The 26,292-nt window shown below is 38.8% G+C and overlaps 3 protein-coding genes across 3 annotated transcripts in view; 1 reads left to right on the top strand and 2 right to left on the bottom strand.

The window, feature by feature from the left end:
• Positions 1–11,928, top strand: part of pear1 (platelet endothelial aggregation receptor 1) — a 92,801-nt gene extending 80,873 nt beyond the window's left edge. Inside the window, exons 17-23 of the mRNA XM_030158136.1 lie at positions 44–163; positions 1,376–1,594; positions 3,549–3,658; positions 4,609–4,735; positions 5,374–5,436; positions 8,115–8,312; positions 10,472–11,928. Of these exons, the coding sequence (XP_030013996.1) occupies positions 44–163; positions 1,376–1,594; positions 3,549–3,658; positions 4,609–4,735; positions 5,374–5,436; positions 8,115–8,312; positions 10,472–10,623 (989 nt within the window). The 3' untranslated portion in view covers positions 10,624–11,928. The remainder of the gene's footprint in view (positions 1–43; positions 164–1,375; positions 1,595–3,548; positions 3,659–4,608; positions 4,736–5,373; positions 5,437–8,114; positions 8,313–10,471) is intronic.
• LOC115435634 (zinc finger protein 239-like) overlaps positions 1–26,292 on the bottom strand; it is a 695,125-nt gene that overhangs the window by 396,624 nt on the left and 272,209 nt on the right. The gene's annotated exons all lie outside the window — the stretch shown is intronic.
• LOC115435612 (lamin-A) overlaps positions 12,698–26,292 on the bottom strand; it is a 44,994-nt gene continuing 31,399 nt past the window's right edge. The window contains exons 3-13 of the mRNA XM_030158141.1: positions 25,968–26,124; positions 24,909–25,034; positions 22,992–23,162; positions 21,020–21,145; positions 20,692–20,912; positions 18,985–19,291; positions 18,272–18,379; positions 18,011–18,130; positions 16,737–16,796; positions 16,487–16,657; positions 12,698–15,301 (exon numbers count right to left, since the gene is read on the bottom strand). Of these exons, the coding sequence (XP_030014001.1) occupies positions 15,266–15,301; positions 16,487–16,657; positions 16,737–16,796; positions 18,011–18,130; positions 18,272–18,379; positions 18,985–19,291; positions 20,692–20,912; positions 21,020–21,145; positions 22,992–23,162; positions 24,909–25,034; positions 25,968–26,124 (1,603 nt within the window). The 3' untranslated portion in view covers positions 12,698–15,265. The remainder of the gene's footprint in view (positions 15,302–16,486; positions 16,658–16,736; positions 16,797–18,010; positions 18,131–18,271; positions 18,380–18,984; positions 19,292–20,691; positions 20,913–21,019; positions 21,146–22,991; positions 23,163–24,908; positions 25,035–25,967; positions 26,125–26,292) is intronic.

The following is a 26,292-nucleotide window of genomic DNA, read 5'->3' as shown; positions in this document are numbered from 1 at the left end:
CACATATAAACACTAAATTTTGTTCGTCTCTTGTGTTCTGCAGCCTGTACTCCTGGACGTTTCGGTTCGTTCTGCACTCAGACCTGCTCCTGTCCGACCAACTTCATCTGTGACAGATTCACTGGGGAATGTGTGTGTAAAAGTGGAGATGACTGTAAACAAGGTAGAGAAACAAGCATCCACCACCGACCAAAGGCATCTACTGATCTAAACTAATACCTGTTGGTCCACTAATCCTATTAATACATGTGAATAATTGGTGTAAAATACAGTTTGTTATCTTTTCATGGTCACCACATATGACCCATTTGGATGTTCAGAGGCTCCGTAGTTACCGTGGAAATACTGTCATCTTCAACAACATTGATTCATCAGTAAAACCCATGGAGTTGGATAAATGACAGTGGATGGAGACACTTGTTTTTACGTTCAGTTAATGATACATTTTGATTAGTGCTGTCAAACGATTACAATTTTTTATCAGTTTAATCACAGGGTTGCTGTGGATTAATTAAATATAATTCATTTTTAATCTAAATTGCGTTTCATTTTCATTCACAAACAGACTCAAAAAAGAAGGGAATATAAATGCACTTGAAAAAATAAAGTAAGGTCCGCACAACCTGTGAGCTCCCAAAGAATTTACTGACAGAAGTGACGGATGTGTCGTGCTGAGGCCCTTCATCAGACAGTCTGATGAGGGCCTCGGCACGAAACGTCACTACCTGTGGTGAATACAATTTTTTTTTGAGGAGCTCACAGGTTGTGCAGACCTTATCTGATTCTTTCATCCACTGTTTTTTTGGGATCCTGCATACCTTTTAGTGTCTGGATGTGCATAGCATCACCTTTTTTCTTGGTTCTTCTGCCTGTTACTACTGGATCAACTGCCCATTTGCGCATGTGTGATGCTGACTCTACTTGGACAAACTGACCGAAATGTGTTGCCAGAGACATTCAGAGTCATTCTGCACTGCAGATAGGTTAATTGTGTTAAAATTTTTAATCAGATTTATCATGATGATGGATTAATTAATGTGTTAATTTTAACAGCCCTAATTTTAATGAAAAAGTCACTTTTTCTTCAGTTTTCTCTGTTTTAGATACAATGACCCTCAACTGTACTCTGAGCTTTAATGAACATCTACATGATCAGTAAATTAAATATTGGAAAATATCTGATTTTCACTGAAACATGCAAAATACAGAGGACAATATTATAATGAATGGTGATAAATCACTTAAGAAAAGTTAAATAGAGAGAAAAATTCATTTGGGAACTTACACAAAAGTCCCACTGGGTCTTATGTGCGTCCTCCCACCATTTATTCATTACTGAAAGCTGATTGACTCTTTCCACTTTGTGTCCTGTCAGAGTCTTCAGAGCAGTCGGGCAGCGTCATGGTGCCTCTTCCCCCTGGTGAGAGGGAGTCGTGGGGGGCCATAGGGGGCATCGTGGTGCTTGTCATCCTGGTGGTCCTGCTGCTGGCCCTTCTGCTGCTGTACCGCCGCAGACAGAAGGAAAAGCAGAACAACACGCCGACCGTGTCCTTCTCCACCACTCGCACCGTCAACTCAGAATACGCTGTTCCAGGTACAACATAGAGTCAAAGACGACAGGAGAGAACATCATAGTCCTAAATGATCAGCTTTATTTCCTTGATTTTTATCTCACCGGCTGAGAGGGCACGAGCTATTGTGAAGTGTCAGGTGTCGTCTTTGTCGTCTTTGTCGTTGTTTTCATTAGCAATTTTTTCAAACATCTTCTGTGACAAAACCACTGGTTGGATTCATTTCAAATTTTAGATGTAGCTTCCTTGGGACGATGTCTACAAAGTTTGCTCACAGTTTTGAGAAATTTTGATTTTTAATTTTTTTTAAATAATTTTTTAAAATATTAAAAATGTGCCTTTACTTTTAATGGTGTATATTTTTGATGGCTTGTGGTTTAGAGCTGCAACCAATTAATCGATTCAAAGTGATCAAAAAAAAAATCATTCAACCACAATTCTCCTGAATCAAAGCTTTGTTTCCTTCATTTCTCTGCTGTTAAACTTTGGTTCCACTGTTGTGTTTCACACGGACGCTTATTGTGACGCACAAAGAAGCTTCAATTCAGGAAAACTGCAATAGAATATTTCCCTTCAATCAATTCAAGTTGATTAAGCGAATCGTGAATTTTTGCATTCGCTTCAAGCACCTAATTGATTAATTGGTTGCAGTTCTATTGTGGTTACAGATTTCCATATAGTTACTATTGAGCACCGATAGGAAGTCATATATGGGCTTTGATTTAATTAACTGAGTTCTCCTCCAGTGAAAGTACCACCCACTTCTATTTGGAGATTGATCTGTTTGAAGACCATAGGACTCTAACATAGAGACAGAACCTGACAACCTTACAAATTCAACTAGTTATTGATCCTTCATAGAACATGTTGGTGAGATACAGGGACATTTATTTTTATAATAAGTCTTTTCTTGAGTAGAATAGAATAAATTTATTTGTCATTTGCACAGAGAACCAGACGGTTACATCATACAATGAAATTCTTACTTTGCAGGTACCCCTTCACTGAGCATCTACAATCTAAGCAAAAGAATTATAACAATTTAACTTTAAATATATGGAAAATATATGTATAAATATAACTAAGCACATCTAACAAACTGTAACAAGTCTAAAAAAAATCTAAAAAGGGAGTCTAGATAAATATAAATAAGCATATCTAAAGAACTAAGCAAACTAACAATTCTAAATGTGAATGAGTAACCAAACTAAATAAATAAGAGTAAGCACCTAAACCAACAGTAGCAGCAGCAGCAGTCATAAAGTGCTTTGTGCATTATTGTAAACTTTGTTAAATAAAGTGGTTACAGCCATGACAAAGTGACAACAGCACTAAGATCTAAGATCACATCCTGGTTACATCCTTGTGTCTCATCCTTCAAAGTCAAGATTTGTGTTTAATAGAAGTAACTCATTTCCACATTTCATGGTTTGGAAATTAGCCCTTAAGAGTTTGCTTTCTACAATTATATGTATACAAGAGTTATTGATGAATAAGAATTGGCAAGTTGAGCAAGTCAAAACTCTATGAAAAGCATGGATCAGGTTTTTTAAAAAATAGAAATAATGTACTTGATTGGTTTGCACTATTTACCTTGAAATTTGTGCCATTTTGAATCAAAAGTAGACTGAATGCATCTGAAAATGTCGAATACTTTCATCTCAAAAGAAAGATTATTATTATTATTAGTAGTAGTAGTAGTAGTAGTAGTAGTATTAGTATTAGTATGAGTATTAGTATTAGTATTATTGTAAAGCACATCATATCACATACAGACAGGACATATTACAGAACATTTACATAAAAACTAAATATTCCACTAAAAGGAACACCAGACAGGACTGTGTACAGAGTAGTAAAAGCCAAGAAGCAGAAGTTCACAGTCACCACCTCCTCCATGTAGTTTGTGTTGACACTAACTTTCTATTGTCATGTATCTGCAGTGGATTTTTGATTCCATGTCTCCTCCTCCTGTAGAAGTTCCTCACAGTTACCACCATTACTACTCCAACCCCAGTTACCACACCCTGAGCCAAAACCGGCCTCCGCTGCCCCACCTGCCCAACAACCACGACCGCACCATCAAGGTAAACGTTTAGAAAGGGCATCTTCCACTGAGGAAAATTTATAAAGACCTTTACAGTTATGGGGGTTTCCTAAGAACACCCCCCCCTCCCCAATGGATCCCAATCAGTATAAGATAAGTTATTGACAAAGCAGAAGATTGTAGTTTTGAGTTTGCTGTGAACTCAGCAGGTGAAAAAGAGTAAGAGTTAAGTTAAAATAGAAGAAATACAAAGAGGTTCAGGATTTTAGAGATAATGAAAACTATGATTTAAACTAAATCTAGCAGAGCAAAAATAGTTTTAACTGAAATAACAGTAAAAATTAACATTTTTTAAAAAGAAAATAAAACTAAATACATTTTAGGTAAAGGTGAAGCTAGATTTGTTTTATTTTGTACCTCAGTGGTTCAGGTTGAGAAAGTATTAATTGGCTTAGCACAACATTAAAGTATTTTGAAAAACAAAGTATATATAGTTTGTGATATATAACAGCAATAGAACACTGTCAACATCCATTTTTTGACTGAGTTTTGCTGTAGAATGAATCAAAGGTTCAGATGAGATTCCATTGAAAATGAATGTGGGTCACTTTGACCCACCTATGGAAGGTTGGGGTAGTAATACAAAAACTACAATTTCATCAAATCTAGAAATGGTAAGTTCAAAATTTAAATGGAATGATGTCAATAATATGTTGTTGGTTTTTTTACCTGGAATATGAAATAATAACTTTTCATGTCAAAGATATTGCAAGAAAAAAACCTCACTTACCCACTTAAGGACTCAGAGCAGCTCAGTCAAGCATCTGAAGGAAGAAACAGTTTATCAAATCAATAATTAAGGTTCAGACTTTAAGAACCTGATTAGACCTTAATGCATCCGCCTCAGTGGGACAGTTAATGATCTGTTTCAAAAGCACAGATTTAACCCTGACTCCATCTGATTGGTCGTTTGCTCTGTCTGTCAAACAGAACACCAATAACCAGCTGTTCTGCAGTGTCAAAAACACAGAGAGGGAGAGGAGGGGTCTGTTTGGGGTTGAGAGCAACGCCACTCTACCTGCAGACTGGAAACACCACGAGCCTCGTAAAGACTCAGGTTGGTTCAAGTCACCGTCACACTGGGATTCACGCTGCATGTCTTTAAGTCCACATCATCCTTTCAGCTGACATGTTTACTGAAGCACTGAAGGTAGAATTAGGGAACTTTTACAATCTAATAAAAGTAAGAAGTCCATTTCCTGTCCTCCAGACCACAGCTACTTAAACTCATGTGTAAAACGCACAGACTGGAATCCTGCGCTAATGTAGCCTCCTGCCGATACACCTTAAAGATGTCATTATCCTGAGTATCAGTGACTGAATGAGCTCATAGAAGGAAAACCCTCACTATAACCTGTTTGAAGAAGAGCACCTATTAGAACTCCTGAAAACTACAATAGTTTTTTTATTGCTTTCACTGTATCACTTAGAACTTACAGTAAAAGTAATGCGTTTAGAGGAGTAAGAGTCAGAGAAAATGTGGAAAGTTCTTTTGTGCAACGTTCAAGAAAGTTTATAGACTATATTATTACCTTTGGAGCTGTTCTAGTCAACAATGTTCGTTTAATATGAGATGATTAAAAAAACACCATAGGTTTCTGTGCCAGTGTTCACACACCTGCTGCTGATTTGGGTCTGATCTGCTTTTGATCAAATGATGATAAAGATGCTGGATGTGTGTTTTATCGTCTACAGGAGCTTTTGGAATCGATCGCAGCTACAGTTACAGCGCCAGCCTTGGAAAATATTACAGCAAAGGTACTTGATCATTTCATCTGTTATTATACACAGAGTTAACAATGTAATCAGAGGATAAGGAGAAATGGAAAAGATATATTCTTAAAAAAAAAAAAATAATAATATACAGTATATAGAGTACACCTACAGGGTGGGGAAGCAAAATTTACAATGAACATTTAGTTGTTTTTACTCAGCAGGCACTACGTCAGTTGTTTTGAAACCAAACATATATTGATGTCATAATCATACCTAACACTATTATCCATACCTTTTCAGAAACTTTTGCCCATATGAGTAATCAGGAAAGCAAACGTCAAAGAGTGTGTGATTTGCTGAATGCACTCGTCACACCAAAGGAGATTTCAAAAATAGTTGGAGTGTCCATAAAGACTGTTTATAATGGAAAGAAGAGAATGACTATGAGCAAAACTATTACGAGAAAGTCTGGAAGATACTATTAAAGAAGAATGGGAGAAGTTGTCACCCGAATATTTGAGGAACACTTGCGCAAGTTTCAGGAAGTGTGTGAAGGCAGTTATTGAGAAAGAAGGAGGACACATAGAATAAAAACATTTTCTATTATGTAAATTTTCTTGTGGCAAATAAATTCTCATGACTTTCAATAAACTAATTGGTCATACACTGTCTTTCAATTCCTGCCTCAAGATATTGTAAATTTTGCTTCCCCACCCTGTATATGTGGATGTTTTCACCTTTTATGGCTTTCAAATAAACACCGTCAATATAATATGAATTTTTGACAAGAATTTACAAATAAACTCTTTAATGTCAATGTGCAAACAAATTTGTTATGAAATAATGTAAATATAATGAAAATATATATTATAAATATATAATGTAAAATAAGTGGTTGCATAAATATTCATTCCCATTCAAGTCAGTATTTAGCAGATTTACCTTTGGCTCTGTGTACTCTAACTGGATGCTACAATTTTACTCCATGCTTCTTTGCAAAACTGTTCAAGTTCTGTCAGGCTGAACATGGTTGCACGACTTTAACAGCCTTTTCCCAAGTCCAGCCACAAACTCTCTTCTCGATTAAGGTCTGGGCTTTGTTCTTTAGTAATTAAGATTGAGTGTATGGAATAAAACTACAGTAGGAAGAATGAAATGTCAGTATATTGACCGAAATTTGAATATATGGAATATGGTGAGTTCAATAAACAGAATGAAAGATACACTCTCATTCGCTGAGTGCAGAGGAGGCGGAGTTTGAGCATTATGTTTTACTAACACAAGTCAGAAATGTGTCAGAAATGAAAAAAATAAAAAAGAAAAAGAAAATAGGAGATTAGAACAAAGTGACAGCAAAGGACATGTTGATTTGTTAACACCAAATGTGACTAGTTTTATGGTTAGGTGACTGTGCCTGTTGTAGATTAACTTATTCTTCTCTGTTCATTTGTAAGTGAACTAACTAACTGAAGCTTCATGGTGACTCAGTAAGTCGCCATCTCCCGGTCATGGCAGATATCAACCACATATTAACCCATAAAGATCCAAACATCCACCATCAACCAAAACCATCTACTGATGTAAAATATTTAATACCTTTTGATCCACTAATCATATCAATACATGTGAATAATTGGTGTAAAACATAGTTCTGCCTAAATACATGTGCTGGATCTCATTTCATTTATTTGGATCTCCATTAGCTTTGTCTTAGACCATCGCTATTCTTCCTGGAGTCCACACCCAACACAATTGTCTTTACACTGCAATACACAAGATGCTCCTCATTTGATGGTAATGTGGAAAAGACAATCGAAATACTGGAGTCAGGAACATTGTTTTATGTAGAAATCTGCAGTTCTCTAAAGTTCTAGAACAGACCTAGTGTTAACTGGGTCAAATGTGTGTCACTTAAAAATATGAGTCTTCAGAAAAAACTCTGCCTTAAAATGGTTCTCTTTAATATTGATATTCCTGACTATCAAAATCAGGGAATCATGTTCTTGAACGCAGTCATGACTACCCAAACTAGCAATAAATTAACCCATAAAGACCCAAACAGTGACCAAGACCATCTACGGATCTAAACTGTTTCATACCTGTTGATCCATTAATCCTATCAATACATGTAAATAACTGGTGTCAAATGCAGTTTGTCGTCTTTTCATGGTCATCAGATATGACTCATTTGGACATTTAGAGGCATAGTAGTTACCGTGGAAACACTGTCATCTTCTACAACATTGATTCACCAGTAAAACCCATGGAGTTGGATCAATGACAGTGGATGGAGACACTGGGTTTATGTTCAGTTACTGATGTAATTTACTGAAGAAGTCACTTTTTCTTGAGTTTTCTCTGTTTTTGATATAATAGCAATCAACTTTAATCTGAGCTTTAATGAACATCTAAATTAAATGTAAGAAATTAAATATAGGAAAATACATCATTTACACTGAAAAAAGCTGCATACACAGGATAATATTATAGTAAATGGTGATAAATCACTTAACAAAGAAAAAAAAATATTTGGGAACTGTCACAAAAGTAGCGCTGGATCTTTATGGGTAAAAATATGTTGTGAAAAAGAATGAAAAAGTGACCAGAATGAATGTCAACTCTCTTGAGATATAAGTGAAAACTTGGTATTTTAGTGTAGTAGTAGAATATTCCTTTCTGTGGGCTAATCCAAACTCATGTACTTGTTTTCATGTGGACAGAGCTGAAGGACACGGTGGCGGTGAGCAGCAGTTCTCTGAACAGTGAGAACCCCTACGCCACCATCAAAGACCTGCCCGGCCTGCCCTACTGTCCTCCAGAGAGCAGCTACATGGAGATGAAGGCGGCCGTGCCCCGAGAGCGAGCATACACCGAGATCAGCCCCCCGCCGCCGTTCAGCACGGCCACCCTGCGCAGAGGTCAGCAGCACCCACATGCACCTGAACGCACCACGCAGCCATTTGTCAACATAATGAGGTCAAATTTGCAGGACAGGCTCAGCGTGACCTATTATTCACATATTTTCATGATTGTTATGAATGAAAGGTGAAGCAGGGCGACTTTACACAGGTCCAGGGGGAGCAGGGCGGTAGGTCCAGTCAGACACATGTGGACTGAAGGGGTGTCCTGGACCAAATGAGGAGGCTGACACGGTAGATGACAATTTGAGATAAGATGAGATGAGATGAGATGAGATAAGATAAGATAAGAGACTTTATTGTCATTGCATTTTATATGTTTTTTATTGACATTTGGATACACCTCCATAAAAGGAACTCTAAAAACCATACATACATAGAACATACAACATGTAGAACATTAGATGTAACACACAAGGCACAATTAATGTAGTGGTCAGTCACTTAAAAATCTAAAAAAAATATGCACATTTCAGTTACTAGATTATAAATAAATAAATAAATAAATAAGATTGTATATTGTCCTTATGTCACTGTGTGGGTTTTCAGTGCACAGTTCAGTGTGGCTACAGCTCTGTGAAAGAAACAGTTCGGTTCAGTCCCTAATGTTAGAAGGGATGTGTTTGTTCTACAGGACACATCTGAACAACATCATACTGACATGTTACGGTTTGTTTTTCATCCAATGTGTGTCCATTAACGAAGCATTTAATGCACTAATACGTTTTTACCTCACCAGCCACTGTCAGTATCCTCATCATCGTCTTCATCTTTGTTATCATCTTCATTAACTATTTTTTCAAACATCTTCTCTGGTAAAACTACAGGTCAGATTCATTTCAAAGTTCATATATATCTTCCATGGGACAACGTCTGCACAGTTGTGCTCACATTTTTGAAATATTTAGATTTTAAAATTTTTGACGAATTTTTGAAATATTGAAAATGAGCCTTTACTTATAATGGGTCATATTTTGATGGTTTATAACATGTAAATGGTTACAGATACCAATATAGTTCCGATTGAGCACTGGTAGGAAGTCATATATGGACTTAAATTTAATTAGTTTAGTTCTCCTCCAGTGAAAGTACCACCCACCTCTATTGGTAGACTGATCTCCTGTATCCAGACCACAGAACTCTAACATGGAGACAGAACCTGACAAATTCACAAATTTAACTTGGTATTGATTTTTGATAGAACATGTCAGTTTAGTTTGATAGATCATGTCATTTTTACCCCACCCCTCAAAGGGGAGGCAAGGAGTATTGTTTTTGGTTCGGTTTGTTTCTTTGTTTGTTAATTAAGACTTTAGCAGCAAAACTCTTGGTTGAATTTGTAACAAATTGGATTTATAGATTGCCAGTGACTCAGAATAGATGTCATTACATTTTGGGTGTCAAAGTTCACATTTTTCATGATTTTTTTTTTATTTGTTTTTTTTTTAATCTTCCCATTTACTTATAATGGGCAAAATACATGCGAGGGGCGGGGTTTGTTGTGACTGGCACCACTTGTTGCAATCAGACCCATGAAGTGTGTCAGTCTGAGCTGCTCTTGGTGAATGGGTGAATATAATAGGATGCATTTCATTCTTTTGTTTAGCTTTTGCCTTTTGTTTTAGTTTTGCACTAATGAAATTTCTTTTCAGTGGTAGTTTCAGTCTTAGGTTTCATTACATTTATCAACCCTGGTCTAAGTGACATTTTAGACTTAAACAAAACTTTACTGATCCACAAGGGAAATTACTATCATTTTATTATTTAGTTTATTTTCAGATAAGATGAAGAAAAACATTAAATTCTCATGGAAGCTGCAAAATGCCTGTCATCTTTAGAAAAAAATTGGTTATTCTAATCAACCAACCACTTAGTGTTAGATGTGCAGCTTTAATCGTCTTGGTTTTGGTCCACACAACACACACACGCACACAGAAACACACACTACATATTATATACACTGTTTCACACCTGTCGATCTACATTAGAACTGGATCTGGAGCATCTACTAAAGCTCTGGTGTGTGTTTATCAGTTTGTTTGCCTTATTTCCAGTTGTGAACATCTGTCTGTGACAATAAACAGATCAGACCCTGGTCGTCTTCTACTGGATCTCATGTCTCTTTATGTTGTTTAAGTTGATTGTCATTGTCCTTCCAGAGCGTCAGAGTTCCCTGGGCCACTCTCCACATGATGACCCTCAGAACCACTACGACCTCCCCGTGAACAGCCACATCCCGGGTCACTACGACCTACCGCCATTGCGACGCCCCCCTTCACCCTCCCCCTCGCCCCGGAGAACGCCACAGTGAGCTGCATCACAGTGAACACACCTCTCTGACAATCACACCCCCCTCCCAGCCCACCACCACCCACAGACCAGACCTGAGTGGGCTTTATAACCCACTGAGGATCCTCAGCTGAGCGTGGACGCCCTGCTCTAAACTCCACAGCGCCCCCGTGTGGGCCTGAGTGGTACTATGCCTCACCGTGACAGACTTGGCATCCAGACTACGGAGCCAGCAGTGATGTGGACGAAGCTGGACTGTGACGACAGCAGTGGGGCTTTTGCTGCATTCAATTCCCCGTAGGAAAATATAAACATCAAGACTTCCCACATAAAGACAGCAACCTGAGATTGTTGAACTTTTGAGTTTTCTTCTCTTCTCCCCTGCTATTGATCAGCTGAGCCCTGTTTGATCATATCTGACATTTCTTTCAACCATTTTTTTAAGTTTTATCGCAGTTTCACGGTCAATATAGCATCTAGAAATCCAACAGTTTTAAAGGCAGCTTTGAATGTACTCCTGTAAATGCAACAATGCTGGATCTGCTCATAGATTAAGACTTTTTCAAACACAAACAGGTGAAAAACCAAGTCACGTCCTTCAAGGTCAAGTTCATTTCTATAGCACATCTACGACAACGCAAAATGTCCGAAGTGCTACAATACAGCACGTGTTCTGTTACCGAACTATTCATTTCCATAGTTTTTAATGACATATACTCAGCTGGTGTTTCTTTATCACTGGCATTCAAGATATCATGAGTTTGGAGGAAAATGTTAAGATGTTTTACAAAAATCGTAGAGTATGTTTACAATCACAGAACTTCCAATGAGTGGCATTTAGGGACACCAATACGCATGTGTCTCATATTGCTGTTTGTAAATACAGAAGATATAAATATTGTAAGAATCACATTCATGTAAAGCAGCCCTACTTTCAGATGAACATGTTATAAAAAGGGCTTTTATGTTAATTTTTTTGTAACAAAGGTCATGAAGATGCCAAAAAGTTTCAGTGTTTAGAGCAAATATTGCACATGTGAACATTTTTCAACCGGGGGATTGTAAGTCAAATAAAAGCAACGATATGAATGTTAGTAGAATTTTAAAGGGTCATTTCAGCCAAATTTAATCAGACGATAAATGTGTGTGTTATGATCACAGCGTTCATTACATTCATGACACACAGGGATGAACATGTATAATCACGGAAAAAATTATTAGACCATCAAAAGTCATCAAAAACAATGGTTATGCAATGAAGTACTAACTCCTGTGTGTATCATGTGACTAAAACAGACAGACAAGAAAACATGGAATGCCTAAAAGCACTGTTTTTGTCAGTACAATGCCATAGATATTGATGTAAGAACTGAAGTGATTTTGGTTATTATCAAGAAAACCATGGAAAATGGATATATATCAGCTCTGAAATTAAACTGTTATGAGCTATTTTTGTTGTTGTCATTATATTTGTCCAAACAAATATACCTTTAGTTGTACCAGGCATTAACACGCACAAGAAATTGAAGAAAACAAGGGGTCGTCTAAGATTTTTTTCCGCGAATGTGTCTGTGGGTCCATAAATATTTCCTGCATTGTTTTCAAAGTGAGTGAAATGACCCTTTAATTCTCACAGAATTTTGGGTTCAAAGTTCAACTTAACAGCAACTGAGAGTAATTTTGCCACAGGGTGCATTTAGTATCTGGTCTGTGAGTCTCAGGCAGGTCATGTGATCCGTTTCCAAATTCAGCTCCAATTATATGCCAACTGGGATAGCGCCATCTGCTGACAGAACTCAGAATGTCCAGTAAATACCAGCCCTTGTGACGAGATCTCATGATGACTCTTTTGTCACTAAAAATGTTGCCGTTTGTTTTGTGACGAATTTAGACCAAAAGTTGGTTTGTTTTCCCCCAAAAAAGAAGCGAATGATTTGCTTTAAATGCTTTAGTTCCTGCTTTTATACGTGCTTATATTTTTGACTGTAACCATGGAAACGTGTCTTGTACATAATGTAAATAAAAGCAGCTGCACTTCTAATCAGTGTGTTTCATTTCAGAGCATCAGATGAAATAATGACATAAAACAACAATCATTGTGAGAAAAGACTTTTTACTTAGCGTTATTTTAGAAAAAGAAAAGCAACACAAAGACGTTCATTCCATTGTCTGATTGCATGGCTTTTCTGAACTGTTCATTAACAGCACTGGTACATGAGCAGAACATAAATCCCACTTCAAACTAATTACAGGTTTGCTTTTACCGTCTCACTGCGACAAATCCCTTTCAGTTATGTTCAAGTAAGTGCCTTAAATGGTGCTGAGGGTTTACACCGGCCTTTAGAGTGCTTCAGATGACAGAAGTGAAGAGGAGAATATCTTCATCACCTCAACACTGAACCTTTAAAAAGACTACAACGATTTTAAAGAATGACAATAATAATATGACAACAACATGTTAAAGTGTTGGGAGACAATCGCAATTGATACTCTGTCAGGAAGGCCAGAAACCCCATCATCATTATTATATCTGTTGTTCTGACTGAGACGAATGTGTGCTTTTAGTCCAGACACTAATTTACATACGATCAAATACTTATCAGTTACAAATCCATCTCATAATAAGACCAAACACCAAGCGTCTTTGGGATGTTTAGAGCCTGCAAAGCCAACTGCTGATTGTCATGTAGCTTAAGGCACTTGGGTCAAAATGTCAAAGTTCTTATCGACTTAAGGCAAAAGAGGTTAATTTGGCAAAAGAAGAAAAAAAAATAATTCTCACTATGTTTTACTCACAAAAATACCAAAAAACAACTATCAAGTATTCTCCGTAGATGTATTGATATGCTTTTCTCTTGAGTATAAATGAATGAAGCTGCCCAACTACAGCATAAATCTACCTGCTGTGCATAAGTGGCAAAGCCCTGGTGCAGTTTACATACACCCACAGGATCCGTAAAGCAGGTCTGGGGATTTGCAAAGCCAGTACGCTTAGTGGCAAGAAAAAAAAAGCCCTTATGACCAGTATTTTTTTTTTTTTTTTTTTTTGGACCAACACCAACTAGTGGAAGACTGACAGTCACAAGACTATGATGTGAGGCATGTGAGCAAAGACCAGAGGACTGTACAGTGTTTCTCTTCTGTGACGGCACATTAGCGCCGTTCATGTGTAGAAAAATGACTTAAAATGCCACCAAAAATAAACTGCTCAGATACATATCTAATAGAATAATGTTAAGACTGAAATACTACAAATATATATATATTTATATAGTGATTTTTGGCACCGACTGTTGTTGTACGACAGTGTTTGTCAGTAAATCCTCAAAAGATGTCAAAAATTCCTGATGTGCCTCCAGGTAGACAGTTAATTATACATGTTCCTGCTTCATCATCTTGGCAAAACATCTTTAGAAAACGGTTAAACATTCAGACGGCAGACTCTACCATGACATCCATATGGTTTTGGAACATTTTTGTTGTGTATTCCGTAAAGTTCATGCATGTGTGTTATAATAGAATTCCATGTCCATACATTTACAAAAACACTCCATAGGTTTCACAGACATTCCTGTAAATTAACATTAAAACTGAAATGTCCTTCACGCATTACACCACAAAAATGTTTCTAAACCTCATGTATCTGGAATTTTACACATATCAATCTTTTGGCACCAGCATTTTTGTAATATAATAGAATTTGTCAGTAAATCCTCTTAAACACCAGATAGAAAATATTCCTCGTATGTCCCCTGGTAGAAAATATATTCCACATATTCCTTCTGTATCTTTGGAAAAATCATACATACACTACATCTATCCATCTAAAATATCAATCCCTTATTCCCATGAATATCATTCATTTGTTAAATGAAGAAAAAATATTTCCATCTCAGATAATCACTTTATCTTTGAGCTCTCGAGCTGCCCACATTCAGAGGCCACAGAGAAAACAGACCCATTCTTTAAGGCTGAAGGTGACGACACCAGACAGAACCTGAGCTTATTAAACCTAGAACAGTACCATGGCTTTCTCTGAAAACATAAACACGTTCTTATTCTTCCTCTGCAACAAATACTGCTTATAAATGCAGACACAATAGTATTAGTAAACATTACTGACATTGTGATGAAGGTTTGATCTAGTGCATGGGAACCTGATCTACATGATTATCCAAACCCTGCAGGACGAGTTCTCCTGTTTGCCGCCGCCCACGCTGATTCCTGACAGGGTTCACTAGCTGTGCGCGTTGAGTGTTGACAGCCTGGCCATTAAACGTGAAACCCCGGCTCAGTCTGAAGTACTGGTCAATTGAGCTATGTGTATGTATGTGTGTGTGTGTGTGTGTGTGTGTGTGTGTGTGTGAGCAAAGCGTACATTATGAGCGTAAGCACAGCACACATGCAATAACATAACATGAATACACAAAACCTGAAGCCGACTATAAAAATCCTCCGCCCTTTTACCAAAAACCTGGAAGCAAATCTAACCTGCAGATTAATCAGAGTACAAAAGAAGATGATTGTATAAAAAACAAAAAAAAAAAAAAAAACAAAAATAAAAACAAATCAAACAATAATAAAGGCAGATGTCCCAGAGGCAGAGTTATTCTTGTCTGTGGGGCTGCAGGAGATTGGAACTTCAGATGAGGTGTCGTCTGGTTTTACATGACGGTGCAGTTCTCCGGCTTCACACGGCCCTAAACAGACGGTGAAAGGGTGGAGAGTTAGTGACAGTCAGTCAACTTCAGGAATAATCGGATCAGACCAGACCACTTTAACCCATACAGACCCACTGGTACTTCTGTGGAAGTTACCAAATACATTTCTCTCTAGATTTAACATTTACTTAAAGGTGGGGTAGGGGATCCTGGAAAAACGGTTGGAGCAAGCTAAAGTTTGAAAATAGAGTCCAAACCCCTTTCTTTTCCCCTTTCAGAATGCGCTTGTTTTTTAATTTTTGTGTTAGAGCATTTAATTAATTGGTTGTAATCGTGGGTGTTAAGAGGATTTTAAGCAATAGAGTAAAAAATGCTCCAGGAAAATATCTCCCACCCCACCTTTAACTAGTTAGGTCATCGACAGGACATTTTCAGGACAACCAATATATAGCATCGGTATCGGCAGATATCAGCAGTCCTGGTATCAAAGCTTAAAATATTGGATCTGTACATCCCTCATTCTACAAGTGAAAAGTGATTGCAGATTTATTATAATATGACCCTCAGTCTTTTGTATTTTCCACTGCAAATCATGTATTTCCTAATATTTATTTTCCCATACTTAATTTAGATATTCATGAAAACTCAGTAAATTCAAAGGTTATTACATCAAAACAGAGAAAACTGAAGAAAAAGTGACTTTTTCAGCAAAGTTATCAAGGAGTGAATGCCAAAATCTTGCAGATTTCGTTATGTTTTTCATTTAGTGATAACAGAAATCAAACTGACTCTCTGATTGGAAATTTTTCCTGATTGTATCCTCTATCAATACAATTATCAATAGCAATTAAATGATTCAATGCAAATTTTATAAATTATGAAATAATATGTATATTAGATTGTGCAGTATTTTCAGTCTGATTTATGTCTATTCATGTAGCCTAATATTAGTATCTTTTCCCTGTCAGAATACAGTCCTGTACAGTGTTGGGTTAACTGTGAACAGGTTACAGACAACAGGTCACAGTGTAGTGGAATCTATTACATTTTACTCCTATTCGATTACCCGTCTAACATGGATTTGAACCAGATTGTCTTAACTGAGTCTTGTCTGTTTACTTTTTTTGGAGTTTTTTTTAAAATTTATTTTAAAGCACAATCGTCAACTCAGATTATATGTACATAGATCACAAACACCGACCATGAATCAGATCTGTCCCTTACCTGTCTGGGCTGGTTGGTGCCCATGATGAAGGAATGTCCAATGAGGCCTTCAGACAGACCGCCGCTGCTGCACACGCCAGAGCGATCAGATGGCTGACCGCATGAGTCGCAGATGACCGTACGGCTGCGCAGGTTGTACTCGTTCTCTGCACCGCTGGTACTGTGGGCTCCCTGCATAAGGCGACACACAGGTAAGAGTCTGCAGCAACAGGGGGCACCGTTTCATCTACCTCTAACAGATGAAACTCACCGTGTCATCGTCGTCCTCATCCTGGAACAGTGTGCGAGTCACTTTCCTCATGGCCATTTCCTGGTGACGGAAATAGAAGTTGAGCTCTCTGACCACCTCTCTCCTCCTCCTCTTCTCTGTCTTCTTCTATTCACACCCCAGTATCTACACGTTACTTCCCTGGAGTCTCTGTGCTTTATCAGCTCACAGGTTTTCCCTGGATCATCTCTGGACCTGCTGCTGTGGTCCTGCTTCTCTCCTCCTCCATCATCAGTGTTATTCTTTTATCCATATAGTTGTGTTTATTCTATAGTTACATAGATGGTAGAGGTTTCTAGTGTTGGCACTAACAGTAGTAGTATATCCACTGTTAGTACTGTTAGTAGTAGTATTAACAGTTACAGATATTTGTTCTAGCTATTGGTAATTATACTAGCACCAGCTGTTTGAGTTTTTAACAGTTCCCATTCAGTTTGCTGTGCATCCATGCCCCCCCCCCATCTCTCTCTCGTGTTTTAACTCTAGTCAAGGCAGTCATCCATCCTCCAGAGTTGGGGTCTGCTCCAGGTTTCTACATGTTAAAAGTAGATTTTCCTTCCACTGTCACCAAGTGTTTGCTCCTGGAGGATTCCGTTGGGATTCTGTGAATTGACTTGAGAGTCTGGCTTTGACCAACTCTAAATGTAAAGTGTCATGAGATAACTTTTGTTATGATGTAGCGCTATATTAAAAAAATTTGCAGCATTTCTGCTGGTAAGGGAAAATCCTTGCCGCTACACCATACATTTGATACAAAAAATCATCACTGTCCCATTAGATTTATTATACATACGTACAATATATAACAGGCCTACTATTTTCAACAAAACGCCATGCACGCTCCGTACCACTATACAACTTTTACCCCTGCATTTTTTTTTACCCCCCAACAATTATGTGCATGCTCCAAACCACTGGGGATTTTTAACCACATTTTTTTCCAATTAAACATCTAGTGGTGCTCCTTTAGTGAAACCTGCCTTAATTTACTCCGTTTATTTGTCATTTACTATAGTAAATGTCACTATTTGGATATTCAGAACTACACAGTTAATGGGGGTAAAAATAAAAAAATGCTGTACCAAATTTATCCACATAATGCACAGGAAACACTGAATTTGATATGATTTGAAAAGATATTTCTTGTAGTTGAACCACAAAAAAACCCCAGTGCTGCTTAAGACGAATTGAGCTTTGTATGACTGAATGTGTGAGTGAATGTGTGAGTGAATGTGTGAGGGTGGAGCAGGACAGACCTCTCCGCTGGTGTTGACCAGCATGGTCTGCAGAAGGTCTCCAGTGCCCCAGGAGTCCTGGGTCTTCCATACCAGCTCTGTGGGGGGGTTGTGGGTTCCACCTCCACCTGCAGCCCAGATCTGCAAGGTCAGAGGTCACAGAGTTTGTGGGGAACTTATCTAGCAAGTTTCTACTGAGAAACATCAAACTATAGTTTAGCAAATCTATGAATAAATACATAGACTCACTGCTGAAACCGACATGAGGACAGAGGGACTTACAGTGACAGAGGCTCCAGCCTTCAGCACAAACTTGTGAGGAAACTTGTAGACGATGGGGCTACCAGTGCCCACTTGTCTCTTCACCTGCCAGTTCCCCAGAGACTGGTCCTGCATGAGAATGGGAGGACAGAGGAGGGTTTAGATTTGGAATGTGTGAACAATGCAAGTCTATACTCAGCACCATCTGATCTGGTGTAGATGCTCACAATAGCTCCATTTACTCAGACAGACCTTTGACAAGAGATAGAATATGGAGGAACATCAGTCAAAACAACTGGCTGTTGTTACTTCATTATTAGCAATAAATTGCCCCCTTCTAACTTTTTTTTGGAATGTGTTGCAGCCTGAATGGCAGGAATGACAAAACATGAAATATTTTGTCTCTCCATCTTCTCTGTAATGAGGCAAAGCTGTTTAGAAATCACAGATTAAAAAACAAACCTCAGAGTTTAATGTGTTGTTACCTTGTTTTGCAGGAATCAGAACCAGGGATTTCCTGCTGAACTGTTTTATGGTAAAAGGTTTTTTCTAACGATATATTTGTATATTTGGTAACTGCATTTCATATGTATGTCATTTATACTGAACACTGTCTTTTAATCAACAGCAGGAATAATTATCATGTGACTTCACAGTTAGTTGTGGGTCTGGACCAGCTGTGTGAGTCTGAGGATGGTGATGTGATGGACCCACAGACGGACCAACTCTGTTACCTCATCGGCCTTGTTGCTGAGCCGGATGTATTTGCCCTCCAGGTCAACCTCGTCCACTGTGACGCGGCCGCTGGCAGAGGCCTGCTGACTGATGCGGGTTTTAGTCACCAAGGCTCCCCCCATGCTGGAAGTCTCGCTGTCATTGTCATTGAGGCGGCGCTTCTTAGTGCTGTGGCTGCCGGAGGAGTTGCGGCTGCTGGAGGCTGTGGCGCCAGAGTACAGCAGGCGACTGGCATGGGTGTGGCCTGAGCCCGAGGTGCGCGTCACCGTCACCTTGGTGGCTGAACTCCCGGGTGACAGACGCAACCTTGGGGAAGATGGAAGAGGAGGTTTAGATGATGGATGAGCAGACAGGTGGAGTCATTGGAACTGAAACAACTGACCATAATGATAATGGAGAACACACAGGACAGGTCAAATGTCCTCAAAGTGTTGAGGACAGCTGCCAGTGACACGACAGTAAGGTTAAGAATAAAGACACTTATATTATTTATTAGTTTAAAAGGCTGTTTTCAGGGATCAGTAATGAGTTAGAGCAGAAGATTATTTTCTTATACACCCTTTGTTTTTAACAATAGTGATGGAATGGACTGTATCAAACAGGTGTAGCCGTAGTGTTAGTTTGTGGACAGCTGTTTAGAACTGGTATTTTGTCAGAGAAATTAGAGGTGAAACTCACCAAGCTAATGCTTACATTTCTGCTAACTTAATTTCATTTATTTGATAAATGTTCATACAGTTGTGTTAACAACAGTGTCAACCTTGTGTATTGTATTAACACACTCACTTTTAATGTAGCACAGATGAACACCTGAACATATATTTTTTGTCTTCTTCTCTGACTGTCTTCTTAGTGTAATGTATTACAGGGTTTGTCAGGAAAAGAATATTTAATAAAACAACCTGTGAGTGTCACTCTCAACCCACATAACAGACACTCACAGCCTTCTTTTAGATGGAGAATCATTTGCACAAGGAACACCATTACACTTATTAAAAGCAAATAAGATCTAAATAATTTACTGACTCATTTTTCTATTTGTTGACCAAAGTTCACTTTTGTTTTATTTTGACTAGGAGTCAATAGCGGCCAGGATTTTTTAGAGCACCTAGAGGCAGTTTACTCTCTTATTACACTTAAAATACCTCTGCAGTAGCTTCACTTTCACAATTGTGGTTTCTGCCCTTTGGATGAAACAGATACTGTATAACCTCGTACTATACTATCATCTCAGCTACAAAGACTACTACATAAGACAAAGAGGCATAGTAGCCCTTATAGGTGTTTACTTAGAGGAACTGAGTTCAGTGGAAAAAACTAACAGGACGTTGTTTGTCAGATCCAAACCTTCAGAGTCACATAAGAAGAGTCAGTTCAGAGGCTGTGCTTGTCTGTTTAAGAGTTTTAGGATATTTGATCTTGTATAGCTAGATATTTTTTACTATGATAAAACATCATATCTTGTATTTTTACCTATATCTTTGTACAACACTTTGCGTTGTTGTAAATGTGCTCTATAAATAAATTTGACCTTGACCAGTAAAAGGTGGCAACTTTAAAGCAGCAAAATCACTGATTAAATATTGTTAAAGGGACTTAATATTCTGTGTTTTCATTTCAGAGTTTGCATATACAGTCAATATAGAGTAGACCTGACCTGTAGAGCCTTATTTGTGTGGCTGATGCTCTGCTCTGCTGATGCTCACCTCTCCTCCTCTCCCTCCAGAAGCTTCCTGTAAGCGTTGATCTCCATGTCCAGGGCCAACTTGATATCCAGCAGCTCCTGATACTCATCCAGCTGCTGCTGCATCCGGGCTCGAATTTCAGCCATCTCACGCTCCTTATCCTCCATACGCCTCCGCATCACGTCCCGTTCTCGACCCAGAGCCTCCTCCAGCTCCCGAACCTTGGCCTCGCTTTGTGACAACTAACGTGGACAGGACACACATGTTTTATTCCAGCACTGTAAGGTGACAAAAGGGCTACTTAATCAAGCTGCTTAGAGCTGTGATGCAAATAAGAACCACCACCTACCTGTTTCTGCAGGAGGGTGAGCTGGCCCGACATGCCCTCCAGTCGGACACGGGTCTGCTGCAGCTCCTCGTGGGCGGCGCCGACCAAGTGGCTGTTCCTGTCCGCTGACTGACGGGCATTCTCCAGCTGAACGACAAAACAGAAATAAGTCGGCAATGTGCTTTATTTAGGTGACCTCACCAACACTACTCTATTTGAGAGGGAAACTTTTATTATTTAAAGCAGCAGCCTCAAACATGCGGCCCAGGGGCCAAAACCAGCCCACCAAAAGGTCCAATCTGGCCTGCGGGATGAATTTGTGAAATGAAAAAATTACACTGAAGATATTAACAATCATGGGTGTCAAACTCATTTTAGTTCAGGTTCCACATACAGACCAATATGATCTAAAGTAAAATAATAGCATAGTAACCTATAAACAGTGACAACTCCATTTTTCTAGGCTCTAGGTTCAGCTGGACTAGTTTTGCTCTTTTGAAGCAAAACTAGTCCAGTTGAACCTCGAAGAACTACAATGAAGAACAATGACCTGGGCAAATGAGAAACTGAATGAGAAACTGTTGTTATTTTAGTTCCAAACTCCAAATTTTAACAATATTATGCTCGTTACCAAATGTTTGTGTACATTATGCGTAATGCACATGTATAAATGATAAGTTGAGACATAATATTGTTAAAACTGTACTTTTTTTTTTTTTTTTTTTACAAATTTCAGTTTTTCAGGTTATTCACATGTTTTTTGTTAAAGGATAGTATGTCAATGTAAATATTTTCATAATTTAATGTTTTTTATTGCACTAAAATAAAGAGAAAAAGTTTATAGGTTATGATGCTATTACTTTACTGGTCCGGCCCACTTGAGATCTGATCGGGCTGAGTGCAGCCCCTGGAAGAAATGAGTTTGACACCCCTGTTTTAAAGGGTACCTGTAGTGAATTTTCATTGCTAGCTATCTAAAAAGATCATGTATCATACCAGCGGTTCCATCAGGTAACTTACATTATAGCGTGTTGTTAAATACATGTGAGTTCTAAGTCACTGCTCCGTCAGTCAGTCATGGTCACAGACATGTTTCCTCCTTCATGGACTGTTCCAGCACCAGTAGTGACGCAGTAATGTTGGATTGTGACTACCTGGGCTGTGATAGACTAGTCACTGACCCCGTGCAGCAGACACCAGTCTAAGATGGCACATTATTGGCCAGTGCTGGGTCGTGTCTCTAGGACAATGGTGGAGTGCAAAGCTTACGGCTGCACAAACAACAAGTGCAAACACGTACTTTCCATTTAATCTGTCTCACTGACTGCAGCTTGTTTACTTCATCACCCGGGATCAACGATGGTATGTCACTTATGGCCAAAAATGGCTGCTCACCATAGGTTCTGCCCCGCCCATAATTCACGTAATAAAAAAGTCCAGTGTGGTGCATTTATGGCAATTTTTTTCACTGAATCTGCATCGCTCTTGTTTATAAATAATACACAAAGCACAATTAGTGTCGTAAGCATGAGCAGTACAGGTACACTTTAACTCTCTGAACAGAAACGTGTTTATTCTGTTATCTAATACAGTTCTTAAAAATGGATTTTCTCAAGGAGGGAAGTCTGGTAAAACAAAGAAAATATTTAGCCAAAGCCAAACTTCAAAGACAAAAATGAGTGTTTATCCACATTCCCACAGGAAAACAGATATGCTTGTTAAATTAATTTTCCTCCTGAATCTCTCTCATGCATCAAAATAAAAAGCAGCCAGCAGCTAAAATGGTTTTACATGTGGACATGAACTGAGAGACTAGATAATAAAGCAGGAGATCTGTATTGCGCAATATCTAAATTGTAGGTGAGGGGACTGTTAGCAGAGCTCTTTATAGCACTTAAAAAAACACACACAAGAATAAATTATGGAGATGACTCTGCACAAGTGGCTCTGTGATCAGTAGGGGGCGACAGAGTGGCATCTCATCCCACAATACCTTGGAGTTGTAGGTCCTTTCCACTTCCTCCTTGTAGAGGCGGACTTGCTCCTCGTGCTGAGCTCTAAGTTCAGCCAAAGCGTCGGCCAGTTTGCTCTCAAACTCCTGCTGTCGTCCGCTGTCGATCTCCACCATGCGGGACTCATGACGGCGGCTGGCCTCACGCAGCTCCTGCAGATGGACAGACAGACAGAGGTAAGAAACATATGGACAGAAGAGGCATCTGTTCCACAGTGGTGTCTGATTTATTTTCTTTCAGCTTGAACAGGTTAACAGACTCCACTTCCACTGACTCAGTCAATGAATTTAATTACATTGATTGGTTTGACACTGTGCACTAATTTCAGTGAGCAGTGACTTCTGAGGGAGGTGGTGTCACTGTTTTGAAAACACACTGTTTGTGTCTAGTTTCTGTCCAGTTTGCACTTGGTCCAGACTTAAAGGTGCGGGACACTTCCGGGACGAATTTTTCATCAAATCTGTAAATGTCAGTCATAGCTTAAGTATCACGAATCTGTAAGTCTTTCTGTGATTACTCACCTGAATCTCTTGCTTTACGGTGAACAGTTTCAAAGTGCCATCCACCATAAACAAACCTGTGTGTTTATATTCAGAGCTGGGAGGTAGTTCGGGCATCTTCAGAATTTTTTTGTCGCGACGTGCATTGTAGGAAACGGAGGCTCGGGCTGCCGCTGCAGGGAGGTTCGTGCAGCCGCCACTTCAAAATTGCTCATCATAATGCAAGACATTCAGGTGAGTAATCACAGAAAGACTTACAGATTCATGATACTTAGGCTATGACTGAGGTTTTACAGATTTGATGAAAAATTCGTCACGAAAGTCTCCCGCACCTTTAATCTCATTGTGCCATGAATTAGCAAGTTAAGACAAGTGAAGAGCAGCTGATTTTTCTGTGCGTGTGCATTGATTTGATCTGTAACTGGGACAGATTCTGCAGTTTGTCTCCAACTAGAAGACTCACTGTGTTGGACCAGTTCAGTTCTAACCCAAAAGTTTGTGTCTGGAAAAAGAGTCTATAACATGTAATACTTACTGTCCTGGCCTTACACACTGACTGTGCATAAGTGTTTAAAACAGAGCTGGTTGTTTTCATAGATCTCTGTTGAGCTCAGTCCCTGCCATCTCAGTCAACACTATAATCTATTTATTGACATCTTTGAGTGTACTTACTGACTTTTTTGCTTTTTTTAAATGAACAGAGACACAAAATGTGGCTAGATTCTTTGTGATGGAGGAGTCCAAATAACATTTGACTTGTCCCCTAATTTGTAAATCATCATCAATAAACTTTTACACATGAAAAATTAAGGACGAATCCCAAATATATCACAGTATTAACTTAAAACAGTAAAAAGTATAATTCAAACCATAACTCCAGACATTTGTCACTTGTCACCTTAAATAAATTTACACAGTTTGATGTCCATCACTGGTTTACCCCGTCCAAAAAATGTAAGCAATACCAAATGGAATAAATTTAAAAATGAGATCATATTTTGATGACAACAAGGAAAAAATGAGCACCCTGGGGTAACACTGACAGTCTTCTCATTAGAATCAGATTATTTCTTGATGCTAATTACCTCTGTTGTTTATAAATTCTCAATTCACTTAATTTCTATTAATTAACTGATTATAGCTTTGTGTGTAGCACACAAATGCTACAGCTTTATATTCTCCTCAGCTGTGGTAATAGGAGTCACAAAGGCAGCACAGAATAAGACCTTACTAACATGAAGGCATTTAGATATTTAGCTTTTATCAGTAAAAACTAAAGAGAGAACTTTAAAGGAATTTTAAGGGAGATGCATAGCAAATGAGTGAGTGAAAATGTGTCAATATCATGCAGAAAAGATGAGAGGTAAGACAGCAGAAAAGAAACAGAAAGGTTAAGACCTCATTGTAGATGTTCTTCTGGAACTCCAGCTCCTCCTTCACGGTCTGTAGGCGGTTCTCAGCGTCCACCCTCCTCAGCATCTCATCCTGCAGCTGCCTCTTAGCATCAGCCAGGCTAACATCCAACTGGACCAAGATGAAAGAAACAAGGGGTAGTGATTCAATAGCACTCTGACCGGACGAACAAAGTAAAAAGGAAAAGGGCTGCAGTTCCTAAAAATGACCAGTAGGTGGAGTGAGGCTGTGTCTGCACCTCCATCAGTCCTGTTGTAAATCTCATTGAGAAAACAAACTGCAAAGAAAGCAACCTAGTCTGCATCAGCACTCTGTTCTCATTCATAATCAGGTGCCTGGAGGGCTTCCATCAAATTATGACTTCCATTGAGGTATTTGAGCTGTTACGAGGCAGACGGAGCACCCACACTGAGACAGTCTATTCTAACGTCACACTGTGCGGATTTTACACTCTACTAGTGATAGTTTCTCCATCAGATGGTAATCTTGCATGTTAAACTTACTGTAAACAGCTGTAATCAGTCAGAGGCTCCTAGGGAATGACAGAGGGTCTAAACTCATACAAAAACATGACTCTGGCTATTTCTGAATAAGTGTGAATAATGTTTAACATAAACAGTGAACAGACTGGGGGTGTGTGCAGGTGCTTCCTATGACACAGTAGGGTTTTATGCATTAATACGACTATAACAGTGTTACTAATAGCATCATTTAAACATTTAATGTCATAGAGTGAGGAAGACAAAACATAACTGTTAATAGTCTACTTAAAAACACTAAGTTTTATCCTGCTATACTTTAACTTTCTGTTGCATTATTCATGTTAATAAGTCATTTAGAATGCATTTTCTAGCAGTTCATTTATTAACTTATTAACAGTTACCCAACCTTTTTTTTTTTTTTTTTGACGTCGATGAATCTAAATTGACAAATACTTCCTTTAAGTTGCAGTGTGTTATGGTTTTCTACCGTCACTGGTGGAAACTTTCCTTCTTCATCCTATTGTAACTCAAGTGGTCAGAAACACTCCCTCAGTCTTCTCACCTTGGCCATCTGGGCTTTCAGGTCCTTCACCTCAGCCTCCAGGGCTCTCTTTTCCCCCAAAGCAGTGGTGAGGGAGGCATCTTTGGAGTTGAGCAGGGCCTCCAGGTCCCTGAGCCGGACCAGAGCCGCCTCCAGGTCCGCCTCCTTCTTACTGTTCCTGTGAAGACACAAGGGAAGATGTGTTTGTGATAATTCAACCATGGCTTAAAACTGAAGCCCATGTGGAAGCACCTGCATGTGTGATACCACTGAGGCCCACTACTGAAAAATGACAACTACAGAATCCCATGTCAGGGGTAATTGACAGTTTACTCCTTTTCCGAGC

The sequence above is a fragment of the Sphaeramia orbicularis genome, chromosome 16, assembly GCF_902148855.1.
Source record: "Sphaeramia orbicularis chromosome 16, fSphaOr1.1, whole genome shotgun sequence".
NCBI lineage: Eukaryota > Metazoa > Chordata > Actinopteri > Kurtiformes > Apogonidae > Sphaeramia > Sphaeramia orbicularis.
The sequence above is the reverse complement of the archived record's forward strand: the minus strand, read 5'-3'. Positions and strand labels throughout refer to the sequence as shown.